This window comes from Oncorhynchus keta, chromosome 6, assembly GCF_023373465.1.
Source record: "Oncorhynchus keta strain PuntledgeMale-10-30-2019 chromosome 6, Oket_V2, whole genome shotgun sequence".
Classification (NCBI taxonomy): domain Eukaryota; kingdom Metazoa; phylum Chordata; class Actinopteri; order Salmoniformes; family Salmonidae; genus Oncorhynchus; species Oncorhynchus keta.
The window spans coordinates 27,448,881-27,471,354 of record NC_068426.1 but is presented as its reverse complement, the minus strand read 5'-3'; the positions used below and the strand labels follow the sequence as shown (position 1 = coordinate 27,471,354).

The 22,474-nt window shown below is 43.8% G+C and overlaps 1 protein-coding gene across 1 annotated transcript; it reads left to right on the top strand.

The window, feature by feature from the left end:
- Positions 1-16: 16 nt before the first annotated feature.
- Positions 17-7,405, top strand: LOC118385313 (uncharacterized). Its single transcript, XM_035772363.2, has 16 exons — positions 17-631; positions 772-1,015; positions 1,590-1,767; positions 1,862-2,096; positions 2,311-2,405; positions 2,522-2,721; positions 2,919-2,997; positions 3,398-3,576; positions 3,817-4,146; positions 4,278-4,676; positions 4,856-5,059; positions 5,158-5,218; positions 5,327-5,543; positions 6,051-6,128; positions 6,236-6,314; positions 6,438-7,405. Exons 2-16 carry the CDS (start codon positions 810-812, stop codon positions 6,520-6,522), a joined length of 2,625 nt encoding a protein of 874 aa, XP_035628256.1. The 5' UTR covers positions 17-631; positions 772-809; the 3' UTR covers positions 6,523-7,405.
- The last annotated feature ends 15,069 nt before the right edge of the window (positions 7,406-22,474 follow it).

The window sequence follows — 22,474 nt, the reverse complement described above, 5'->3', positions numbered from 1 at the left end:
GATACAATAAGTGTGACACAGAAGCAATTTGAAGGTGTCACATATGAGGGTTAGGCTCAGGAAATAATAGCCGGGAATTTATTGTGGAGCTTGTAAAATTAGATCTTTACTTCCATTGGCAGGTGTGCGAATAAACTAGAAGAAAAAGTCAAAGGGACAGCAGACAGACAGTTTAATGTGTGTCTAAGTAAAGTGGAATGAATAACCTTTACTCGACGTCACCATGGTGATCAGTGGGCTGGTCTGGTACTGTGCAGCTCTCTGGGACAAGAGATAGGAGCATAAGGAGCCTGTGACATTTATCCCCTCCCCTCTCCTTCACATTCCCAAAGCGAACCCAGGCAAAGGAGTGACAAACCCTCACTATATTGAATTAGAGCCTATGTGAAATAGCGGCTTAAGGGAAAATTGTTAGAGAAACACTACGACTGCTACCAGAAAATGTCACAAAATTCTATCTTAGTTGAGTTACAATTGGCCCAGAGGCTCAAATAGAGTTACCAGAGTGCTGAAAGATGGCTTGCTCTGCTGTGCCCAGTGGGCTATGATTTACTTACTGGACAGCTTATATGGATGTATAAAGTCTGTACCCGAAACACAACTTTTTGAAAACTCACTTTGCACCAACCCGGTGAGTATTTCAAGCTTATATGTTCGTATAATTACATTTGTATTATTGTAAGGGCAGACGGTGTCGAAGAGCTGCGCAGGCAATCATAACCAAATCCTAACTCGGGGAATCCTAACTTTGGGGACTTTTATTCCCAAAAGGCACTGAAATCCTGAAATAAAACCACTCCTGACAATTGATGGCTTGTCCTTGCCAATGTCACTCGGAGAGATCACTGTCCATGCTCCTGTGTCCGGAGCCCACTCATGTGAAGGCTGCGTTGGAAGTTCTGAGTAGGTCTGCTCAGGAGAGCAGAAAGCAGCTGGTGGTGGAGATACTGAAGGATCCTAAGAGAGAGCGCTACATCAGGACACTAGAATATTTACTCAGCTCCACAGACTCATGGTGAGTGCGGATTGATACTACTTTACAGTTTTTACACGTTACTGTTTTGCCCTGTTTTACGCCTGAGCTCTCAAACAACCCAACACGTACTCTATTCCTAAAGGTGTGTCATGCAAACATGTCTTGTGATCAAGGTTGCATTATGGTATTTGTATGTGTACCTATACAGTACAATGTTTTATTTTACTGTAATAAAGAAGTAATTAGTCCCTGCACATCAATGTTTGTGGTGCTAAGGCAAAATGCACATCTTTCCTCTAAGTAAGCGTTTGTCTATCCTCTCCTGTGCAGTGAGAGGAAAAGTCTTCCCTGCCTTGTACGGGCCTCGCTTTGCGTTCCCATAACAACAAGGTCCCCACCCTGAACTCCAATAAGTGATATGGAGGCTGGCTGCCCTTGAATATGCCTGAGTTTGTGACTACTGAATGTGACTACTAAAGAAAATCATGTTTACTGCTGTTTGTAATTTACACAACCATGGTTCCAAGACGCATATACGTAAATCTCTAAACGCATATTAATATCAGCCTTTACACTGACTGGTGGGTTCATGTTTTTCCCGTTGCTCATTCAGGCTTTGCAGTACCGCAGCCTATCTTCTTGGAGTCCTGGTGGAGAGAGAGGAGGTTGTGCAGCAGCTCAAGGCCAAGGCTTCAAAGGGCAGCAACAGCCTTGTTGGGACTCTAGGGCAGCTCCTAACCAGACATGATCCAGACATTGTGATGAATGCTGCTGGTGCTTTAGCCTCTTTGGTAATAGAGTGTGTGTGTGTCTGTGTGTAAAAGAGAGTGTGTGGGGCAGCCTTACCAGTGACCCTCTCTGTCTTGAATCATCCCTCTCTCTCAGGTTGAGAGCTCGGCTGGACGTGGGTGGCTACAGAGAGACCAGGCTGTGTTTAGTCAGCTCTTGACCAGCCTGTTGACCCTGCTGGACCACGGACCGGAGAGCATGGTGAACTCTGCTGCCCTGATCCTGGCCAGGCTGTCCCTGTGTGATGTTGCCTGCCAAGGCCTGTTACGCCACCCCTCAGGCCCCAGCACCTTGGGCTGCCTGGTACAATGCCTGGCACACAGCCATACAGGTCAGAGCTAAGGACGCAGGAGGGATAAGGTCTTGTGTGGCAAAACATAGTGCTGCCAATGCTCTGCACTATTGAACCCAACATACCAGTAGGAATGATTTTATTGCTTCGCTAGTCGGGATGTTTCATCAAATGTTGACAGTGACAGGTTTTCTTGTTTAACAGATAAACGTTTAGCTGCATGCTTCTAATGGCTGTTTTTCACTTGTAATAGACACGGCTATGAATGCAGCCTTTGCTTTGGGTCGTCTGTGTGGAAGTGAAAGAGGCAGGAGTCTCATTCTGACATTTGCGCCAGAGTACCAACTGGTAAGACACTGTACACATCTGTTGAGGAGAACAGTAGATGGTGGAATAAATAGTATATTCTGAATCCACACCAAGCTCTGTCATTCAAAAGGGCCTTGTACTTTTCATCTCTCCAGGTTCACAGTCTGCAAGCCCTCATGAGTGAGGTGGCTGGGCCAGAGGCAGGACAGACAGCCTGTTTTGCATTGAGTTGCCTAGTAACAGAAGAAGATGGACACGCTCTGGTGCTGGGTAGCCCATCCCTTCCCAGCCTTCTTGATGCTCTTCTCTACCGCTTACAAACAGAAGACCAGGACAGTGCCTGGTTTGCTGCCATGTACGTATGTCACTCAATCCTTCACCTTACACCCTAGGGCTTACCTCCTTCCATGATCAAGAAGCATTAATAGTCTCACTGTCACTGCACTACTAGAGAACATGGAAAATATTTCACAATCTATCATAGTGAAGTCAGGTTAGGTAGCTAGCTGAAGCACACCGCCTCACCCTGCCGTCCCTCTCTCGGTCTCACAGGGCAGTGAAAGTGTTCGTGTCACGACCGGCAGGAGTGTTACACGTGCGAGAGCACAGGTCTCTGAGGGAGCGACTGAAGGTTGTCTTATTACAGTACTCTCTGGAGCATTTCTGTTGAACCAGTTTATGCTAATGTGCCTGGAATGCAGTGTTTGCTTGGTTGGTCAGTTATTACATAGCCTATAGATATTTTTTTTCAGTATCAATAGGATGTCTATTGATGGGTCTATGATGGGTTCGATTCCCGGGACCACCCATACGTAGAATGTATGCACACATGACTGTAAGTCGCTTTGGATAAAAGCGTCTGCTAAATGGCATATTTTTTTTTATTATTTTTTTTATTACTACATCAATCATATTACTATATCAAAGTTTTATTATATGTCAATATCCATTAACAGTTATCAATTGAAAATTCAATTGTCTTACTTGCATTCATTACATTGTCTCAATCCCTTTCTGACTCTCTCCTCCAGTCTCTCTCCAGCTCTCCCTCCATTGGCAAGGATCTCAGGGAGGAAGTGACCTCATGTCTTAGGAAGCTGGAGCCTCTTGTTAAGCCATTGCCCCCGACAACTAGGCGCCTCCCATCTGGGGCCTGCACTGTGTCATGGGAGAAGTGTTTCCCTGAGAGTGGCCTAGAGGTCACTTACAGGTCAGCTGGATGCAGGAATGTAGGAATGTTAAGGAGTGTTATTATAGGGACCTTTTCACCAAATACACTCTCTCGCAATATTCTTAGAGGAAACCAGAAAATATCAGAGTGTGCTAACAAACAACCAGTTTTACATTGTGGCATACTGGCATTTAACATAGAATTGCAGAAACAACGAACAAATACTGAAATGTATCTTTTTTAGCAATAAACTGATATGTGGTCTGTTACTGTCCTCAGCCTTCTGGACAGAGAGATAGTTCTGTATCGTGGAACCCAATGTCACGTGACTTTACCGGTATCAGTCCTCAAACCTGGACATGAGTTCTCACTCCGACTGATCCACTCTTCCGCTGATGGAGACACCAGCCCCTACAGCGAGCCTGTGCTATTGGTCATAGAATCAGAGGAGACGGGGACAAGGCCTGGTCCTCCACAGAAGCTGCGCGTGATTGGATGCACAGCCTCTCATGTGCGACTGAGTTGGGTTGCGCCGGCGGGTGTGCTGAAGCCCCAGGTGTATCAGCTGTATCGTGGGGAAACACTACTAGATACCACAACAGAGCTGAGGTAAATGATGCTGTAACAATCAATGTCCTTTTTTAAACAGCTCCTTTTGAGTAAAGAGTTATCATCATCCTCCACACAAAAGCCTGGAATATTAACCATAACACCAAACACTATATGATGTTATTTGCCAGGGCTGCAGTGGGTGGTCTGTCCCCGGGAACCCTTTTCCAGCTGGGTGTGTGCGCAGTGGGGCCAGGGGAAGAGGTGGGCCCCTGTGCGGAGGTGGAGGTCCGTACAGCCAAGGACCAGGACCACGCACCCAGCGGCCTGACCATGGTGGTGCTGGGCAGGCATGAGCTGCAGATTATGTGGGGGGCTCCCCTGGTGCCCCTGGGTCGCCTGTTCAACTATGAGCTGAGGCTGAACGATTGCGTGGCTTACTTGGGCACGGCGCGTGCTCACACTGCCCGCCGTCTGGCCGCCAACACGGCCTACACCTGTACTGTAACGGCCATCACCACCAGAGGGCGCTCTCAGAGCCGGTCCGTCACTAAGAGGACCGCTCGCGACGAGTACCCGTACACACAGAGGTGAGAAGAGGAGAGACAATCCGATTATATCTCTAACATGTAGCTTGTGTAACTGAATCTATCCATTGACAGGGTGGACTTTAAGAGTGTTCGGTCTCAAGTGATGCTCTTTCCCATGTGTGGGGGCCGTATCACAAGCCACAGTTTTGTTATATTCTGTCCGTCTGACTGCCTATCAGGTGTCTGTACTCCTCCAGCCGTCAGCCTCCTCCTAAGACTCCTTCATCACCCCCATCAGTCACAGAGGCAACAGAGGTCAGACGAAAGGTCACAGAGATCGGGGAAAAAGCCAAGAAACCCCACTCTGCACACGACCATCTGACCAAGGTCCATCTGTCCAGCAGGCAATACAGAGGGACTGATCACGACAGAGAGAGACACAGGTTACCCTCATCTGAAACGAAGCTTTGTCATTTGAGAGATCATCTTGACGTGTAGATTTGTTGCGTGATTTTATGTCCTTTTCTTTTCCTTCCTCCAGGCAACCTTTGGTCTCCACTTCATCTGCTGGCTGTGATGGCAGCAAAATGGAATCATCTGAGGTAGGCCTACCTACACTTTGGTATCTTAGACAGTGCAGTAACAAAGCAATTTTGGGGGAATCCAAGCGCTAATGATTTCTCCTGTTTTACTTTATTTCTTTGTTCTAGACGATGACCATGGGGCTGGTGAATGGATATGATGCAAAGGCCTTATGGAGGAGAGCCAAAGAGAGGGCAGGAGTATCTGTCTTCCCTGCTGGGCTTCCAGTCCGGCCCCTGCTCCATCTCCAGGCTAGGACTGAGGAAAACCTGCTTGAGAGGCAGTCCCACCGTGGCCTGGACCAGCATTTAGACCCTTCATGCCTCAGGGCCCAAATAAGCCCATGTAGGTAGTCTGACTAGACATCCTGGTTGTCTCCCACAATTTTCTAATGTTCCGGCTTAACGCGTTTGTATGTAATAGAACGTCAGTTTGGCATAGAGGAGCTACGTCACTGCCTATGCCACTACCTTATCCGCTTGAATAAAATAGAAAATAGTAGCTAGCAAGATGGAGATCACAGACATTATTTTGAATGAGTTCATTTTGCAAGTGGCTAATTTGCATCAATTAAAACCACTGCAAATTTGGCCTGCAAACTTTGTTTACAAATTGTGATGTTCTGGCATGTTTTCCTCATGATTTGTTGGGAGAGTTGTCTGTCTGAAGAGGGCCCTCCCCGGATTAAAAAAAAACAAACCTTCATTGAAGTTGCCAAAAGAGTAATTGAAAACAGAACCTAGTCACTGCTGTTTCCTAGGGTTGAGACTACCAGGTAGGTTATATTTGTGTGTCAAATAGATAGAGGCTTCACTGGTTATGGGTAATGGTGCACCTGTTGTATAACCCCAGGGATGTTTCTCCAGTGGAGTGCTCTCAGAAGAGGACCTAGAGACAGAGGAAAACTCCCCTGTATCCCCCATCATATAGGTGAATATGTTACATGTTTAGCAACAACACAAATGCACTATTCCTGTCATACATCTGTTTATGTCTGTGCTTGTGCTTATGTCTGTTTGTGGTGGTACATACAACAGATGCAGTGAAGTTAGTCCATCCCATTCCTCCCTCCTACCCACAACTGGACTGGACAGGAAACAAGCTGCTGAGAGACCGGTAGGGGTCCTGTTGACTTTTTATCTGGAACTTGGAACACTCTGCTGTCTTTCAATATTGTGTTCTGCCTTCACATCCCTTCCTGTAACCCTAACCTTCTGTCTGTGTACATCTCTGTCCTAGGACAAGGCTTTTGACAGGACCAAGAGTGCAGAGCGAAATCCGAGGAAGACATCCCCTAACAACAAACTGGACCAAGCTTAGCTGATAATGATCCGTGGTGGAAAGCATGGGTTTACACGGAAAAATCTAAAACAAGCAGAGAATGGTGCTTCTTCAGAGAATGGTGCTGCTTCAGAGAATGGTGCTGCTTCAGAGAATGGGTTTTGGGGGCTCGTCTCAATACCAGTGATTTTCATAAAGACTGTGTGGATGGAAAAATGTAATAATCAACTGTTACAGGCTTATTATTCAGTATTAATGCCCGGAATTCAATTTTTTAAAAATGTTTTGTTTATTTTGATGCCCATGTTTGTTTCAAATCACTGATGTTAAATGAGTGAATCTCAAATCATAGATCCTCATTTTTGCATCAATCATATGGTTAAAGAAGTATTACTCAGCAGAAAATAAACTATCCCACCAAACAAAATATTTTTCTGTCCCCAAAATAGAGTACAGTAATGTATCTCTCTCTTTACTCCTTCAACCTTTATGCAACATATTGGTGGCCGCTGCAGCTCAGAAGACACACATTCTGTTTTGAAATGTAAAACTGGATGATGGAATGTATTTTTTCTGACGTTATTGTCATATTATCCAGCCTCGTCATTATTTTACTAGTGTAGTTGTACCTGTGTTGTGAACAGAGGCATTTTTAGAGGACATATTCAACATCAAGCAATCATCTCAAATTGGGTTGCACATTTTTGGGGAGGTGGAACCTTTCCGTGGGAATTAACAGGAATGAACTGAAATATATGGAAATTAATATTAATACCATTTAAATGTAGATGTTTTTTTGCATATTTACCATATCATATGGAGACATAAACCTTTTACCTTATCATCAGTAGACATAATTGCAAATGATTAAATCCTTCCAATAGAAATAAAAAAATATTTAATTATGAATTAAATGAGTTGACTCTTCACATGGGAAGATTTCACTGAACAACAAAAGGGAATATTGAATGATCCATCGCATCTCCCAAAAACATTTTCAACATACATCTGTAAAATGATAGTCTAGAAACTAAAGCTTTGGTTTTCTTCCTCTCAGGACGATGGAGGCAACAGGGGAAAGAGCCTCAGATCCACAAAGTCCCTTCCACCAGGTGGCTGATGAGATATGTTGGAACGACTGCCATATTGCATCTCCATCCCAAAGCCCTTGCTTGGAAGTGTACTTTGTCAGACTGCCAAGAACCTTGCTCTCCTCCAGGCCAAGGTGGCAAGACACGGTAGTGATGACACCATAGGCCTTGTTGATCCAGACAGGATGCTCTTGCCAGCATACTTGGAATCAAACATGTACGCTGCAGCGTGTATGGGCTTCAGGCAGAAAGCTTCACGCTTTTTGATGTATTTCAGCACTGCAGTTTCCTTTGCTTGGAGCAACAGTGAAGTGGGCAGGGCAGTACGGATCTCTTTTCTTACATCTGCAAGCAGAGTCTGAACATCAGACAGGATGGCATTGTCTCCCTCAATCTGTGCAATGGCACCTGCTATAGGTTCCAGGAGTTTCAGGCTGCTTACCACTCTCTCCCAAAATACATCATCCAGGAGGATCCTCTTGATGGGGCTGTCCATATCGGCAGACTGTGATATGGCCATTTCTTGGAGAGACTCCTTCCCCTCCAGGAGACTGTCAAACATGATGACAACATCACCCCAATGGGTGTTGCTGGGAAGCTTCAATGTGTTGCTCTTATTCTTCTCACTTTGCTTGGTGAGGTAGATTGCTGCTATAACTTGATGATCCTTCACATACCTAACCATTTCCTTGGCTCTCTTGTAGAGTGTATCCATTGTTTTCAGTGCCACGATGTCCTTGAGGAGCAGATTCAAAGCATGAGCAGCACAGCCAATGGGTGTGACGTGAGGGTAGGACTCCACTTAAGACCAAGCAGCCTTCATGTTCACAGCATTGTCTGTCACCAGTGCAAATACCTTCTGTGGTCCAAGGTCATTGGTGACTGCCTTCAGCTCATCTGCAACGTAGAGACGGGTGTGTCTGTTGTCCCTTGTGTCTGTGCTCTTGTAGAATACTGGTTGAGGGGTGGAGATGATGTAGTTAATTATTCCTTGCCCACGAACATTTGACCACCCATCAGAGATGATTGCAAAACTTTCTGCTTTCTCTATGATTTGCTTGATCTTCACTTGAACTCTGTTGAACTCTGCAATCCAGCAAATGAGTAAATTAAGCATATCTGGTTGGAGGGGTGTATGCTGGGCGAAGAATATTCAGCAATCTCTTCCAATACACATTGCCTGTGAGCATCAGAGGTGAGCCAGTTGCATACACAGCTCGAGCAAGACATTCATCAGTATTTCTCTGACTACGCTCCTCCATTGAGTAAAAAAAACATTGAATTCCAGGAGGACCATGAGCTGTTGCTATCGATAAGGTGTCTGATTCATCATTTCCACCTCGAATAGAAGTAGAGGGACTTTTGTCAGAGGTTGCTTGTTGTGAGCGCTGAGGAAACTTTATGCACTCGGCCAGCTGATTCTGCATCTTTGTTGCATTCCTCACATATAATTTGGCACAGTATTTGCAAATGTACACAGCTTTTCCTTCTACATTAGCTGCAGTGAAATGTCTCCACACATCTGATAGTGTCCGTGGCATTTTCCTGTAAATATATATATTTTTTAAATAAATTAAAAACCTCAAATACAGTTCCATGTACAGATAAATAGTTAAGCAGTTAGATTAAGATAAATGTTTTAAAATGAAACATGTATGGAAACAGCAGGCTCAAGCAAGCTAGCAAAATTCCCAAAATTGTTTTGAATTAATCATCACTTTAGAAAACGTTATCCATTCCAACAGCCATGTTTTACCCTGTTTTAACCTGCTTTTGAACAAATTTCTTCAAATTGATCATCACAGTGAGGTGAGTTTTAGAAGCATGATACTGTTTTGATAAGTGGCTGTTAGGGTACTACCTACACATGTCCTGAGTGCATAGAGGAGATTACCACGACTCAACAGTCACATGGAATTCTACTGCCATTGCAGCGGTAATATGGTCACTGCTACAGCCCTGGCTGCTATTTTATTCTATGTGGACTCCACTGGAATTCTTGGTGTGCACAATACTGTACCTGATGAAGAGGGATACCATATGGCCAGGGGTTTATTCAGCTCTCTGACCTCTCTCAGTGTCCGTCTGTGCTGTCTGTGTTACAGTATCAGAGCCTGCAGCTGAGGAACCAGCTGGGCCGAAGAAGACCCCATATGGAGATGTGATGGAATGACCACAAGACATGCTCATGTACAGGCAACCCCAGCTCTCTGCTTCACATCACACCAGGTCAATCCCATCAACGATCACATTTATTTATTATGGTTTGATTGTGTCACCACCAATGGACGATGTTCTGCCATGTTGGACTTCTTTTCACGCAACTTAATTGAACCCTCTTTTTGGAGCAGAGAAGCTTGTAAAAGGGTTTAGTTAGGACCGGGACAATACCAGTATCTTGATATTTTTTTCCATGGCCAAAATAAAATCACAAAGCAGACCTAATTCTTTGTTCCTTTAAAAACCTGCCGTATGTAAATAAGTGTGTGCTATAGCTTGGAAAATAAATGTGACTGGAGGACAACATCATGTTTGTTTTCAACATTAGGGCTGTTTTCCTAAAGAAGTTAAATCTGCTTCATGTTTTGTTTCCTTGCCATGATACTAATGAGTATGGTGAAACTGGTATCCTCCCGGCCCTAGTTTCAGTTGATCATTGTATTTCTTCAGATTTGGCCACCTTGACTTGTGTCCAGATGTGTACCGTATAGCCTATTGTAGGGGTATTCAACTCTTACCCTATGAGGTCTGGAGCCTATTGGTTTCTGTTCTACCTGATACTTAATTGCACCCACCTGGTGTCCAAGGTCTAAAACAGTGATTAGAGGGGAACGATTAAAAAAAGCTGTGGAACTGGCTTCAAGGTCCGGAGTTGAGTTTAAGGGGCCTAGTGCATATGTAATATATGGAACAGGTAGGGGGAAACATTGTTATTCTCTGTCACAGAGTGGTCCTTGGGAGGCAAGTGAAACTTGAGTCTTGAGGTTGAATAAACAATGTCCGTTTGATCACATCCTGAAAATACTGGGTTTATTGCAATAGAAGTCATGGCCATCATCATCAAGCTTTTATCTCCTCAAAGATAATCCACTGTTGACACATGGAAGTAAGGGTGAGATTTCCAGACAGATATGCTGTGGGATTTGGAACCGGATATGAGGGCTGATGATGATGCTGCATTTTGACAGAGTTCCACAAATCATTTTTTTCTTCTTTTTTTGGGGGGTCAAATTTGAAGCTCATGATCATGTATTATTCTTTATGTTTGGGTTGGCATGTTGTATGGTGAAACAAACCTGTAGTTTCATAATTTGCCACTAGTGGTCAGTATCGATTATTGAGGTTTTGTATAACCACTGAGCCTGTAACACAGTTTGGGACAGATGCTAGTCACAGAATAACATACGGTACATACCGTATATCACTAGATATAAAGGGCATGAGGATGCCTTACTTACATAATGCTTTACTGTTTGACAAAAGGTCTGATAGAATTCCATTGTAAGGACTGTACTGTCTGCATTCATTAACTTGGTGAGCAGCTCCCTTAAGAGTTGACCAACCCTTTCTGTTCTTAAGAAATGTGCCATGTGATGCATTAAAACATATGTCAAGGGAAGACGCTGCCCTAATAACTTGAGATCTTGTGTTATCATTAAGTGATCGCAGGTATGAAAGCAATGTGTATTTTCACTTTCACATTTGTGAGTACTTTGCATGATATGCTGAATTCTGTTCATTTAAGTCAACAGAAGTTCCTCTGATTTAGAAGACAGCACTGATGACTGGAGGGAAAGAAGGGAATTAAACTCCAAGTTTTTTATTGTAAACTGAAAGTAAAACAATAACTAAACATGAAAAAAAAACATTTAATAATCTGAAATAAAATAATTAAGCCCATTTAGAAAAGCTAAAACTATACTGAAACTATTTTGTCTGGCTACCCAAACTCTTTGCTCCGGCCAAACGCTACGCCCACAGACGTCAGTTTCTTCTCCGCAATGAGTCTGGATCTGAGTACCTCCCCGACGAGTTCTAGAATGTTAACACATTCTAACCGTTCTGATTGGTCCCAGAAACCAATGGGTTGGGCCAGAACCAGAACACACATGGGTAAAGCAAAGTTTTGAAAATTCGTCACTGGCTTAATCGCTGATTACTTTGTTTCGTATGACACCCCTCATTTTGACATCACCACAAATGACTTCAACGAGGGCAGTCTCAGACTGAAGTATGTAGCAAATATAGAGGCCTCCCGAGGGGCGCAGTGGTCTAAGGCACTGCATCGCAGTGCTAGCTGTGCCTCTAGAGATTCTGGGGCCAAGTCCAGACTCTGTCGCAGCCGGCCGCGACCGGGTGACCCATGGGGCAGCACACAATTGGCCCAGCGTCGTCCGGGTTAGGGGAGGGTTTGGCCGGCAGGGATGTCCTTGTCCCATCGCACACTAGAAACTCCTGTGGCGGGCCGGACGCAGTGCACGCTGTTACTGTCGCCAGGTGTACGGTGTTTCCTCCGACACATTGGTGCGGCTGGCTTCCCGGTTAAGCAGTGCGGCTTGGTTGGGTTGTGTTTCGGAGGAGGCACAGCTCTCTATCTTTCGCCTCTCCCGTGTCCGTACAGGAGTTGCAGCGATGAGACAAGACTGTAACTACCAATCGGGTACCATGAAATTGGGGTAATTCAGAAGATTGGGGTTTTTCAAGCTTCTGAATAATTGAGATTAACTTTATAATTGAAAGGTCGACTCAGCGAGATCATGTTGCCTCGAGCAGCACCACAGATATTGGGTGTGTTCGAGCCATAAGGCTAACGAGTCGATTGTAGACAAAATTTGGCGAGTAAAGTCGGGGGAGGTGCAACTGTGACAGTGGAAAGTCAGACACTGGTGGTTTTCCAACCGCAAGGCTCAGATCAACATTGCAGTGTCAACATAGCTGCTTTTATTTATACAAGGTTTTTAATTATAAATGTGGAAATATACCCCTATAACACACAGTCACAAACTGAAAACATAACGTCTCAAATCTAATGTTCATACCTATACCCTTTAGCTTTAGAATAGCGGACAAGTTGGTTCCTGTTTCAGTCAAGTCAGGTCATGTTTGCGTGGGTCAACCAAAAACACCCTTATGATTGGTTGACAAATAGTGCCTCCCACAATGCAGGAGATGGCTGCATGGTGCAGTTGGTGAGAAGCAACAGCAGCGACTTGAAGGCAACTTAATCAAAAACAACCTTACCTTTGATCAAATGGTCTTTGACTAGACAAAATGTATCCGCTCGAACGGGATGAGTGTGATGCAAGACCTTGCTCTCTCCTACAGTCATTGGCCATGTTCGAGAGGAAACCAGTGGGAACTCGGAAATCTCAGACTTAGTTGCATTCAACTTAGTTGCATTTATTTGTATTTTTATGGTCATCCAACTCGGAATTCTAATTTGGAAACTCTGGCATCTTTCTAGAGTTCTGACTTTTCGATCTGAAAATCACTGACGTCATGATTTGACCTTGTTTTTTTCGCCAGAGTTCCTAGTTGTCTTGAAAGCACCATTAGCCTGGTGCTTCAACACTCCTGGTTGTTGTGGCAAGAGTGGCAAGAAGTGGAATCCCAACTAACACAAAAACAATACATCACATAATTGGCTCCTAGCCTCCCACGAATTGGCTACTTGATATCCCTAACACAAAAACTAAATCATATGAAAATGAAATAGAAATGTTTTTATAAAACTTAAACTAAATAAAAACGAGTAAATCAGATCTCAAAACTAACTGAAACTAAACTACATTTCGAATACAAATCTTAAAACTAATATAAATAAAAACAGCTGTAATAACCTTGGTGAGCACAGACACCATGTAAGCTAATGTGATGGTGTCTGTAATGATTCATAACATAATGTTCATTTCAACTAAAGCAGTTGAAAATGGAGAGGCTAAAACGGTCAGCGTTAGTGTTAATGTACAACGTTAACATACAGGATTTGCCTCTGAAACATCCATTAAACAGATCATGTTTGCCTTTATGTCACAGTGTATATATATATATATATATATATATATATATATATATATATATATATATATATATATACACTGAGTATACAAAATATTAGGAATACCTGCTCTTTTTGTGACCGACTGACCAGGTGAATTGTTATTTATTTATTTTTTATTTCACCTTTATTTAACCAGGTAGGCCAGTTGAGAACAAGTTCTCATTAAAAACTGCGATCTGGCCAAGATAAAGCAAAGCAGTGCGACAAAAACAGCAACACAGAGCTACACATTGGATAAAAAAATGTACACTCAATAACACAATAGAAAATCTGTATACAGTGTGTGCAAATTAAGTAAGGAGGTAAGGCAGGCCATAGTGGCGAAGTAATTACAATTTAGCAATTGACACCGGAGTGATAGATGTGCAGATGAGGATGTGCAAGTAGAAATACTGGTGTGCAAAAGAGCAGAAAGAAAACAAATATGGGGATGAGGTAGGTAGTTGGTTGGATGGGCTATTTACAGATGGGCTGTGTACAGCTGCAGTGATCGGTAAGCTACTCTGACAGCCGATGCTTGAAGTTAGTGAGGGAGATATAAGTCTCCAACTTCAGTGATTTTTCCAATTCATTCCAGTCATTGGCAGCAGAGAACTGGGAGGAAAGGCGGCCAAATGAGGTGTTGGCTTTGGGGATGACCAGTGAGATATGCCTGCTGGAGCGCGTGCTACGGCTGGGTGTTGCTATGGTTACCAGTGAGCTGAGATAAGGCGGGGCTTTACCTAGCAAAGACTTATAGATGACCTGGAGCCAGTGGGTTTGGCGACAAACATGTTGCGAAGACCAGCCAACGAGAGCATACAGGTCGCAATGGTGGGTAGTATATGGGGCCTTGGTGACAAAATGGATGGCACTGTGATAGACTGCATCCAATTTGATGAGTAGAGTGTTGGAGGCTATTTTGTAAGTGACATCACCGAAGTCAAGGATCGGCAGGATAGTCAGTTTTACGAGGGTATGTTTGGCAGCATGAGTGAAGGAGGCTTTGTTGCGAAATAGGAAGCCGAATTTAGATTTAATTTTGGATTGGAGATGCTTAATATGAGTCTGGAAGGAGAGTTTACAGTCTAGCCAGACATGTAGGTATTTGTAGTTGTCCACATATTCTAAGTCAGAACCGTCCAGAGTAGTGATGCTAGGTGGGCGGGCGGGTGCGGGCAGCGATCGGTTGAAGAGCATGCATTTTGGTTTACTAGCATTTAAGAGCAGTTGGAGGCCACGGAAGGAGTGTTGCATGGCATTGAAGCTCATTTGGAGGTTTGTTAACACAGTGTCCAAAGAAGGGCCAGATGTATACAGGATGGTGTCGTCTGCGTAGAGATGGATCAAAGAATCACCCGCAGCAAGAGCGACATCATTGATATATACAGAGAAAAGTGTTGGACCGAGATCGGCCCGAATCCAGGTGTTAGGTTCTAAATAAACAGAGTAAAAACTCACGGACGATTAGTAACGCTCAAACCAAGTTTATTCACCCACTGGGTCACACAGCTGCATAAGACAAAGACATGTTTCCACCAGCACAAGTATATACACCCCAACGTGGGTGAAGTCTCCTCCTTCCCTCTAAACATGACATCTTTATTGCTAGGCAGAACTTTAGTGATAGCTGCTCTTCCTCACTTCATCAGACCTGACCTCGGCCCCAGATTCCTCACTCCTCCCCGTAGGATCCCTGATGTCTAACAATAAGATATTCTAACAGAATGTAAACGTTCTACATTCCCCTCTCTCCTTCAGTGACTTGAACAAGGATATTTCATATTTTCAAGGTTAGAAGTCAGAACCCATCATAGGTGAAAGCTATGATGCCTTATTAATGTCACTTGTTAAATCCACTTCAATCAAGTATAGGTGAAGGGGAGGAGACAGGTTAAAGAAGTATTTTTAAGCCTTAAGACAATTGAGGCATGGATTGTGTACATGTGCCATTCAGAGGCTGAATCGACAAGACAAAAGATTTAGGTGCCTTTGAACAGGGTATGGTAGTAGGTGCCTGGCGCACCAGTTTAAGTGTGTCAAGAACTGCAATGCTGCTGGGTTTTTCACACTCAACAGTTTCCTGTGTGTCTTAAGTATGGTCCACCACTCAAAGGACATCCGGTCAACTTGACACAACTGTGGGACGCTTTGGAGTCAGCATGGGCCAGCATCTCTGTACAATGATTTCAACACTTTGTAGAATCCGAATAGGAGGGTGTTCCTAATGTTTTGTACACTCAGTGTATATAGAAAACGCTACGAGTCTGGAGAGGAGACGTTGGTCAGCATTATTTAGGCATGTCAACACTAGCTGGCTCACATATGTGTAAATCCACTCTCACACCTCTCTTGTGAGAATTTGCTCATCTGGGTTGAAGCAGAGGTGAGAGCATGAAATTGTGACCATATGACACAAGTCAGTGTATTCTACTTCCTCATTGCAGTAACTGCCTGTAGTTATGGCCCTGCTCTGTAGATTATTGCCATTCAGCGCTCCTGACAGAATAGATTAGGACTTGTACATCACTCAGAATCCATCTCTCACCAGCATCTGCCCACACATCAGAGGAGAGGTGTATATGTCCCATCTGCTTTGGTCTCATTGAATAGCTGCTTGTCCGAGAATGAGAAATGCTTTTCTTTGCCATTGAGGGCTGACAGGGTCTTGTTTGTGTACAGTACAACAGGTAATCTGGGCCCAGCAGATTGATAACCTATGGTGCGGCGACCAGGGATTAGCCATAAGAGAATGGCAAGGGGTCTCATAATGCATTGGCAGCATGGGGCAGCCAGGTAAGGTGAGACACCATGTTAAATATGCAACCAGAGGAGAAAAAAATTCTATATTACCTGTACTCCACACACAGAGACGCGTACAAAGCTCTCCCTCACCCTCCATTTGGTAAATCTGACCACAATTCTATCCTTCTGATTCCTGCTTACAAGCAAAAAATTAAAGCAGGAAGCACCAGTGACTCGGCCTATAAAAAAGTGGTCAATTGAAGCAGATGCTAAACTACAGGACTGTTTTGCTATCACAGACTGGAACATGTTCCGGGATTCTTCTGATGGCATTGAGCAGTACACCACATCAGTCACTGGTTTTATCAATAAGTGCATTGAGGACGTCGTCCCCACAGTGACTGTACATACATACCCCAACCAGAAGCCATGGATTACAGGCAACATTCACACTGAGCTAAAGGGTAGAGCTGCCGCTTTCAAGGTGCAGGACTCTAATCTGGAAGTTTACAAGAAATCCTTCTATGCCCTGCGACGAACCATCAAACAGGCAAAGCGTCAATACAGGGCTAAGATTGAATCATACTACACCAGCTCCGACGCTCATCTTATGTGGCAGGGCTTGCGAACTATTACAGACAACAAAGGGAAGCACAGCCGCGAGCTGCCCAGTGGCACGAGCCTGCCAGACGAGCTAAATCACTTCTATGCTCGCTTCGAGGCAAGCAACACTGAGGCATGCATGAGAGCATTAGCTGTTCCGGACGACTGTGTGATCACTCTCTCCGTAGCCGAAGTGATTAAGACCTTTAAACAGGTCAACATACACAAGGCTGCGGGGCCAGACGGATTACCAGGACGTGTGCTCCTGGCACACGTCCTGTCCTTTGATTGAGTCTGTAATACCAACATGTTTCAAGCAGACCACCATAGTCCCTGTGCCCAAGAACACAAAGGCAACCTGCCTAAATGACTACAGACCCGTAGCACTCATGTCCGTAGCCATGAAGTGCTTTGAAAGGTTGGTAATGGCTCACATCAACACCATTATCCCAGAAACCCTAGACCCACTCCAATTTGCATACCGCCCAAACAGATCCACAGATGATGCAATCTCTATTGCACTCCACACTTCCCTTTCCCACCTGGACAAAAGGAACACTTATGTGAGAATGCTATTCATTGACTACAGCTCAGCGTTCAACACTATAGTACCCTCAAAGCTCATCACTAAGCTAAGGATTCTGGGACTAAACACCTCCCTTTGCAACTGGATCCTGGATTTCCTGACGGGCCGCACCCAGGTGGTGAGGGTAGGTAGCAACACATCTGCCACGCTGATCCTCAACACTGGAGCTCCACAGGGGTGCGTGCTCAGTCCCCTCCTGTACTCCCTGTTCACCCACGACTGCATGGCCAGGCACGACTCCAACACCATCATTAAGTTTGCAGACGACACAACAGTGGAAGCCTGATCACTGACAACGACGAGACAGCCTATAGGGAGGAGGTCAGAGACCTGGCCGGGTGGTGCCAGAATAACAACCTATCCCTCAACTTAACTAAGACTAAGGAGATGATTGTGGACTTCAGAAAAAGGAGGACCGAGCACGCCCCCATTCTCATCGACGGGGCTGTGGTGGAGCAGGTTGAGAGCTTCAAGTTCCTTGGTGTCCACATCAACAACAAACTAGAATGGTCCAAACACACTAAGACAGTCGTGAAGAGGGCACGACAAAGCCTATTCCCCCTCAGGAAACTAAAAAGATTTGGCATGGGTCCTGAGACCCTCAAAAGGTTCAACAGCTGCAACATCGAGAGCATCCTGACTGGTTGCATCACTGCCTGGTACGGCAATTGCTCGGCCTCTGACCGCAAGGCACTACAGAGGGTAGTGCGTACGGCCCAGTACATCACTGGGGCTAAGCTGCCTGCCATCCAGGACCTCTATACCAGGCAGTGTCAGAGGAAGGGCCTAATAATTGTCAAAGACCCCAGCCACCCCAGTCATAGACTGTTCTCTCTACAAGACTCCTGAACAGGTAATCAAATGGCTACCTGGACTGTTTGCAGTCCAGGTAGTCCCGTCCCCGTCCCCCCCTTTTTTTGCACTATTGGTTAGAGCCTGTAAGTAAGTATTTCACTGTAAGATCTACTACACCTGTTGTATTCGGCACACGTGACAAATAAACTTTGATTTGATTTGACACCACTGGGTGACACTCCCAGCTCTCCCTGACAATCTCCAACTGCCTGGGGCTGCTCCTCAGCTGGGTCTGTCTACCAGTAGTTTTATGTGTATCATAAATACATTTCATCCTATTGACTCTGAATGACTTTTCAGGTAGACAATGTTGTGTCTCACGCAATGCATTGGCCAACAACCCAAAAACGACAACCCCAAGATTGACCCAGTGTAGTAGTGAAGTTCAGTCTTCTCTAGAGTAGGGTCCTTAAGAATATACAGAGGCTGGGTAAAACATGAAGATGTAATATGGTTCAAGGCGCTCAAAATCATACTTGAACTAGTGTCAACCCAATTGGTGTGACATTTCTGTTGTACATACCAGAGGTGTGCTATTACCATATAGTGGCAAGCACACTGATAAACAATGCTTCCAAAAACAAGAACACATTTTTCATCGTAAGCCATGCAGTCACATGATGGATTCTATAGATGGCTTAGAGCTAGACATGCATTACAATCTATAAATAAATAGTGTATTTATAGGAGTTTGAGCAAGGATTTGGCTTTGCATCAGTACTGTAAGAAAAACACAGTCCGTTTTTAATACACCATTTTATACACCAACACAATCCGTTTTTATACACCAACAGAGTCCGTTTTTATATTTGCATAGCTGAACTAGTTTACTTTTTCAATTTTGTTTTTCTTAATGGAGGCCAGTGAAACAATGGACTCCTTTTACACATAACTCCCAGGAGAAACTAGGTGACCAAAGTCCAGGCCCTTAGGCACCCAAAGAAGTGCTTAAAGAAAACCTCTTAACAATACTAGGCGCCAGGAACAGATTGGAGAAGTGGATTGGCATGGACGAAACTCATCCAGGATTGGATTGTTTTCATTTGATGACAGACATGAAGTCAAATCATAACTGAAGGCTAAATGAGACAAATACTTGTTACTATCTGTTCTCTCCTTTAGTCTGAATTGGCCTGAATTCACTTCCACTTCCTCTTTGTCTTCCACTGTGACTAAGCTTTGATTAAAAGACTGTATGATTTTGAAGCACTTCCTGAAAAAGAATACTGCAGTGACCCAGCTCTCAAATCATTTGCCACATGTAGTGATATTGTTGAAGGGAGAGACAGAAATACAGAGAGCAAGCAAGGCACAGAGTGAGAAAAAAAAGGTATGGTATGTGTGTATGTGTATGTGTATGTGTATGTGTGTGTGTGTGTGTGTGTGTGTGTGTGTGTGTGTGTGTGTGTGTGTGTGTGTGTGTGTGTGTGTGTGTGTGTGTGTGTGTGTGTACATATGCATGCCTGAGGGCCGGGTGGCCAGTGGGGCGAGGAAAAGTATGGTTCTAATAAGTAAGATTAACAATACCAGGGATAAGTCCCTCAGCGCACAGATGGTTTAGCTTCCACTCATGATCTGTGGGCACTGCAGTGAGTGTGTGAGCGTGTGTTTGTGTGACTGTGGCGGTGTATGCAGGGCTCTAAGCTAAACATCGTAATTGGTAGCACTGGTGATATTTTTATTTTTTTAAGCTTTAGATACAGCCTATATGAAAACGAGCTACTTTTGAAGCATGTTGTGCCTTTAGAAACTAATATGTAACCCTGTAAATAGCCTACATTAGTTTATTATAAAAGCTCAAATGTTCATATTCATTGCATACCTGTCATTGAAATGACAAAGTCATTTGTGGAATACTAGACTTCTAAGTTGTGTTAAAGCACTATTTAACTATTGAGATTCCCCTGGTTTTAATGTATATGATTGAGATGAGATTCATTACATTGAAAATTGTACACTGTCTATTTAAAAATGTCAGATTTGTGTTGACAAGCAAGAGATCTGTCATTCATTAGTTGCTATGATCACTAATCTCCTGAATCTCTTTTCCTTTCTTTCCGTGCCACCAAATGTTTGGATATACTGATAAAGATAACAAGTTGTTAGCTAGCTAGCCAATGGGGAAACGTAACTGAACGACGGGCGAGTAGTTTTAGAACCCCCCACGACATGGTTATGAATGTAAAATGCTGTCCCGGTGAACCGCAATAGGAAGATACAAATGTTGCTTCGGTGTCTTCTATCTAGAAGCAAGCCATTTTCGCTGTAGTAATGTTGCTCTCAAGACAACTGGGAACTCTGAAAAAAACGACGTCAAATTGACGTCTGTGATTTTCAGGTTGAAAAGTCGGACTGTGCATATTCACTATATCATTGTTGGGTCAGTGCCACTTAAAATAAAAGTTTGATTTTGGACAATTTCCTCTTCCAGTTTTTCAAATCAAATGTTATTGGTATCACATTTAGCAGATGTTGATGCGGGTGTAGCTAAATGCTTCGATGGACATCATCTATTTGCGTCTCCCTTTCGCCTAGGCCTATTATATGAACAACGTTGTTTTTATTTATCTGTTTGTCAGTGTGAGCAGAGTAGGCTAACCTGTAATTTGTGGTATTAAATCAGATTTTGCTAATGTCTCCAGTCAGTGGCGACCCTACCGGGGAACCTTGTTCCAGAGCTCCGACTTTTCAACCTGAAGATCACAGACGTCATCCTCGCCAGGGGTAAGGGAGATGCTCTCCGCTGGAGCCAATAAGATAGGCTATACTGTTGTTCGGTCAATTAAGTTGAGAGTTGTGATAACTAAAATACAGTTTCGTATTTGCATTGTCTTCTCTTTACCGCAATAGCATTTGCTTTACAAACTATATTTTCCCGCTATTATATTTTGAAATATTGGGATCTGCTTGGCCTGGACTTAATTTTTCACTGACAGTCGCAACTCAAAAATCATCTATTTGGTATTGGCAACACGTGCTGCCCAAATTGTACGCGCCGCCTTTCTTTCCGACTGTAGGCAATTAAAGGCAAAGTGATGGTCCACATTGGGTTGACATAAAATAAAATAAATAGGAAATTACTATGAAATAATAAAATATCAGTTGTGGAAATTGCTTCGTTTTGATTTGATGATTGTATTGCTTGTCATACCTTAACATCATAATCTCATCTCTGCTTAGCCAGATAACGTTATCTATGTGCTCCCCATACTATGCTATCTTTAGTCATCCTGTTTAGAAAGGCTAACCTGCCTAAGGATGCTGCAGAGCTGTCTGACGAAATTATTTGACTAGTTCTTTAAACTAGATAAGACACTTTCACGCACTGTCTCTATCCCTCTCCCTTGTCTTTGTGTTGTGTACATGCGCCAATGCCGTCTCTCTGTGTGTATCTAACCTAAAGTAGAACATAGCGGGCGTAAAAGTGTCTCCATCTCTGAGCCAAGAAAACATGCGCAATGGATTAATGTCATTGTAGTTAATTGCCACGTTTCTGCGCGGAACTAATTGGAATATTTCCGTAATGAAAACGACAACTCCCTTCAGCCCAGCGTCAAACATAGTTCTTCACTTGATTTCTTTCATGAGTGATTTGATTTCTTTCGAGAAATGGCGCGTTTGGCAAAGAAAAACCGAACTAAATGGAATTCAAGTAGCCTAACTGAACTGACATCGGTCAATTAGTTGTTTAATAGTCCCTAACCGAACCCCCGAAATGTCGGTTAATCGCTCAGTACTAAAAACATTCCACAACTTGATTTTTTAAAAAGAAGCTAATGATCCTCTGTGGCACAGTCATAACATTTTTTAAATATTTTACTTATTTTTGTATAGAAGGGATTTGGCTAATTAGATTATATACTTTCGGGAATTCAATTTCCTTTATAGAAAGCATTGAGGACCCAATTGCATGACCCTGTGAACCTACCGATCAGTAAAAGAGCACCCCTCCCCCATTGAACAGTCTCTCTCTCTCTCTCTCTCTCTCTCTCTCTCTCTCTCTCTCTCTCTCTCTCTCTCTCTCAACAATCAATACGTCTGCAATAGTGCTGTGTTTACTGTGTGACAGGATATT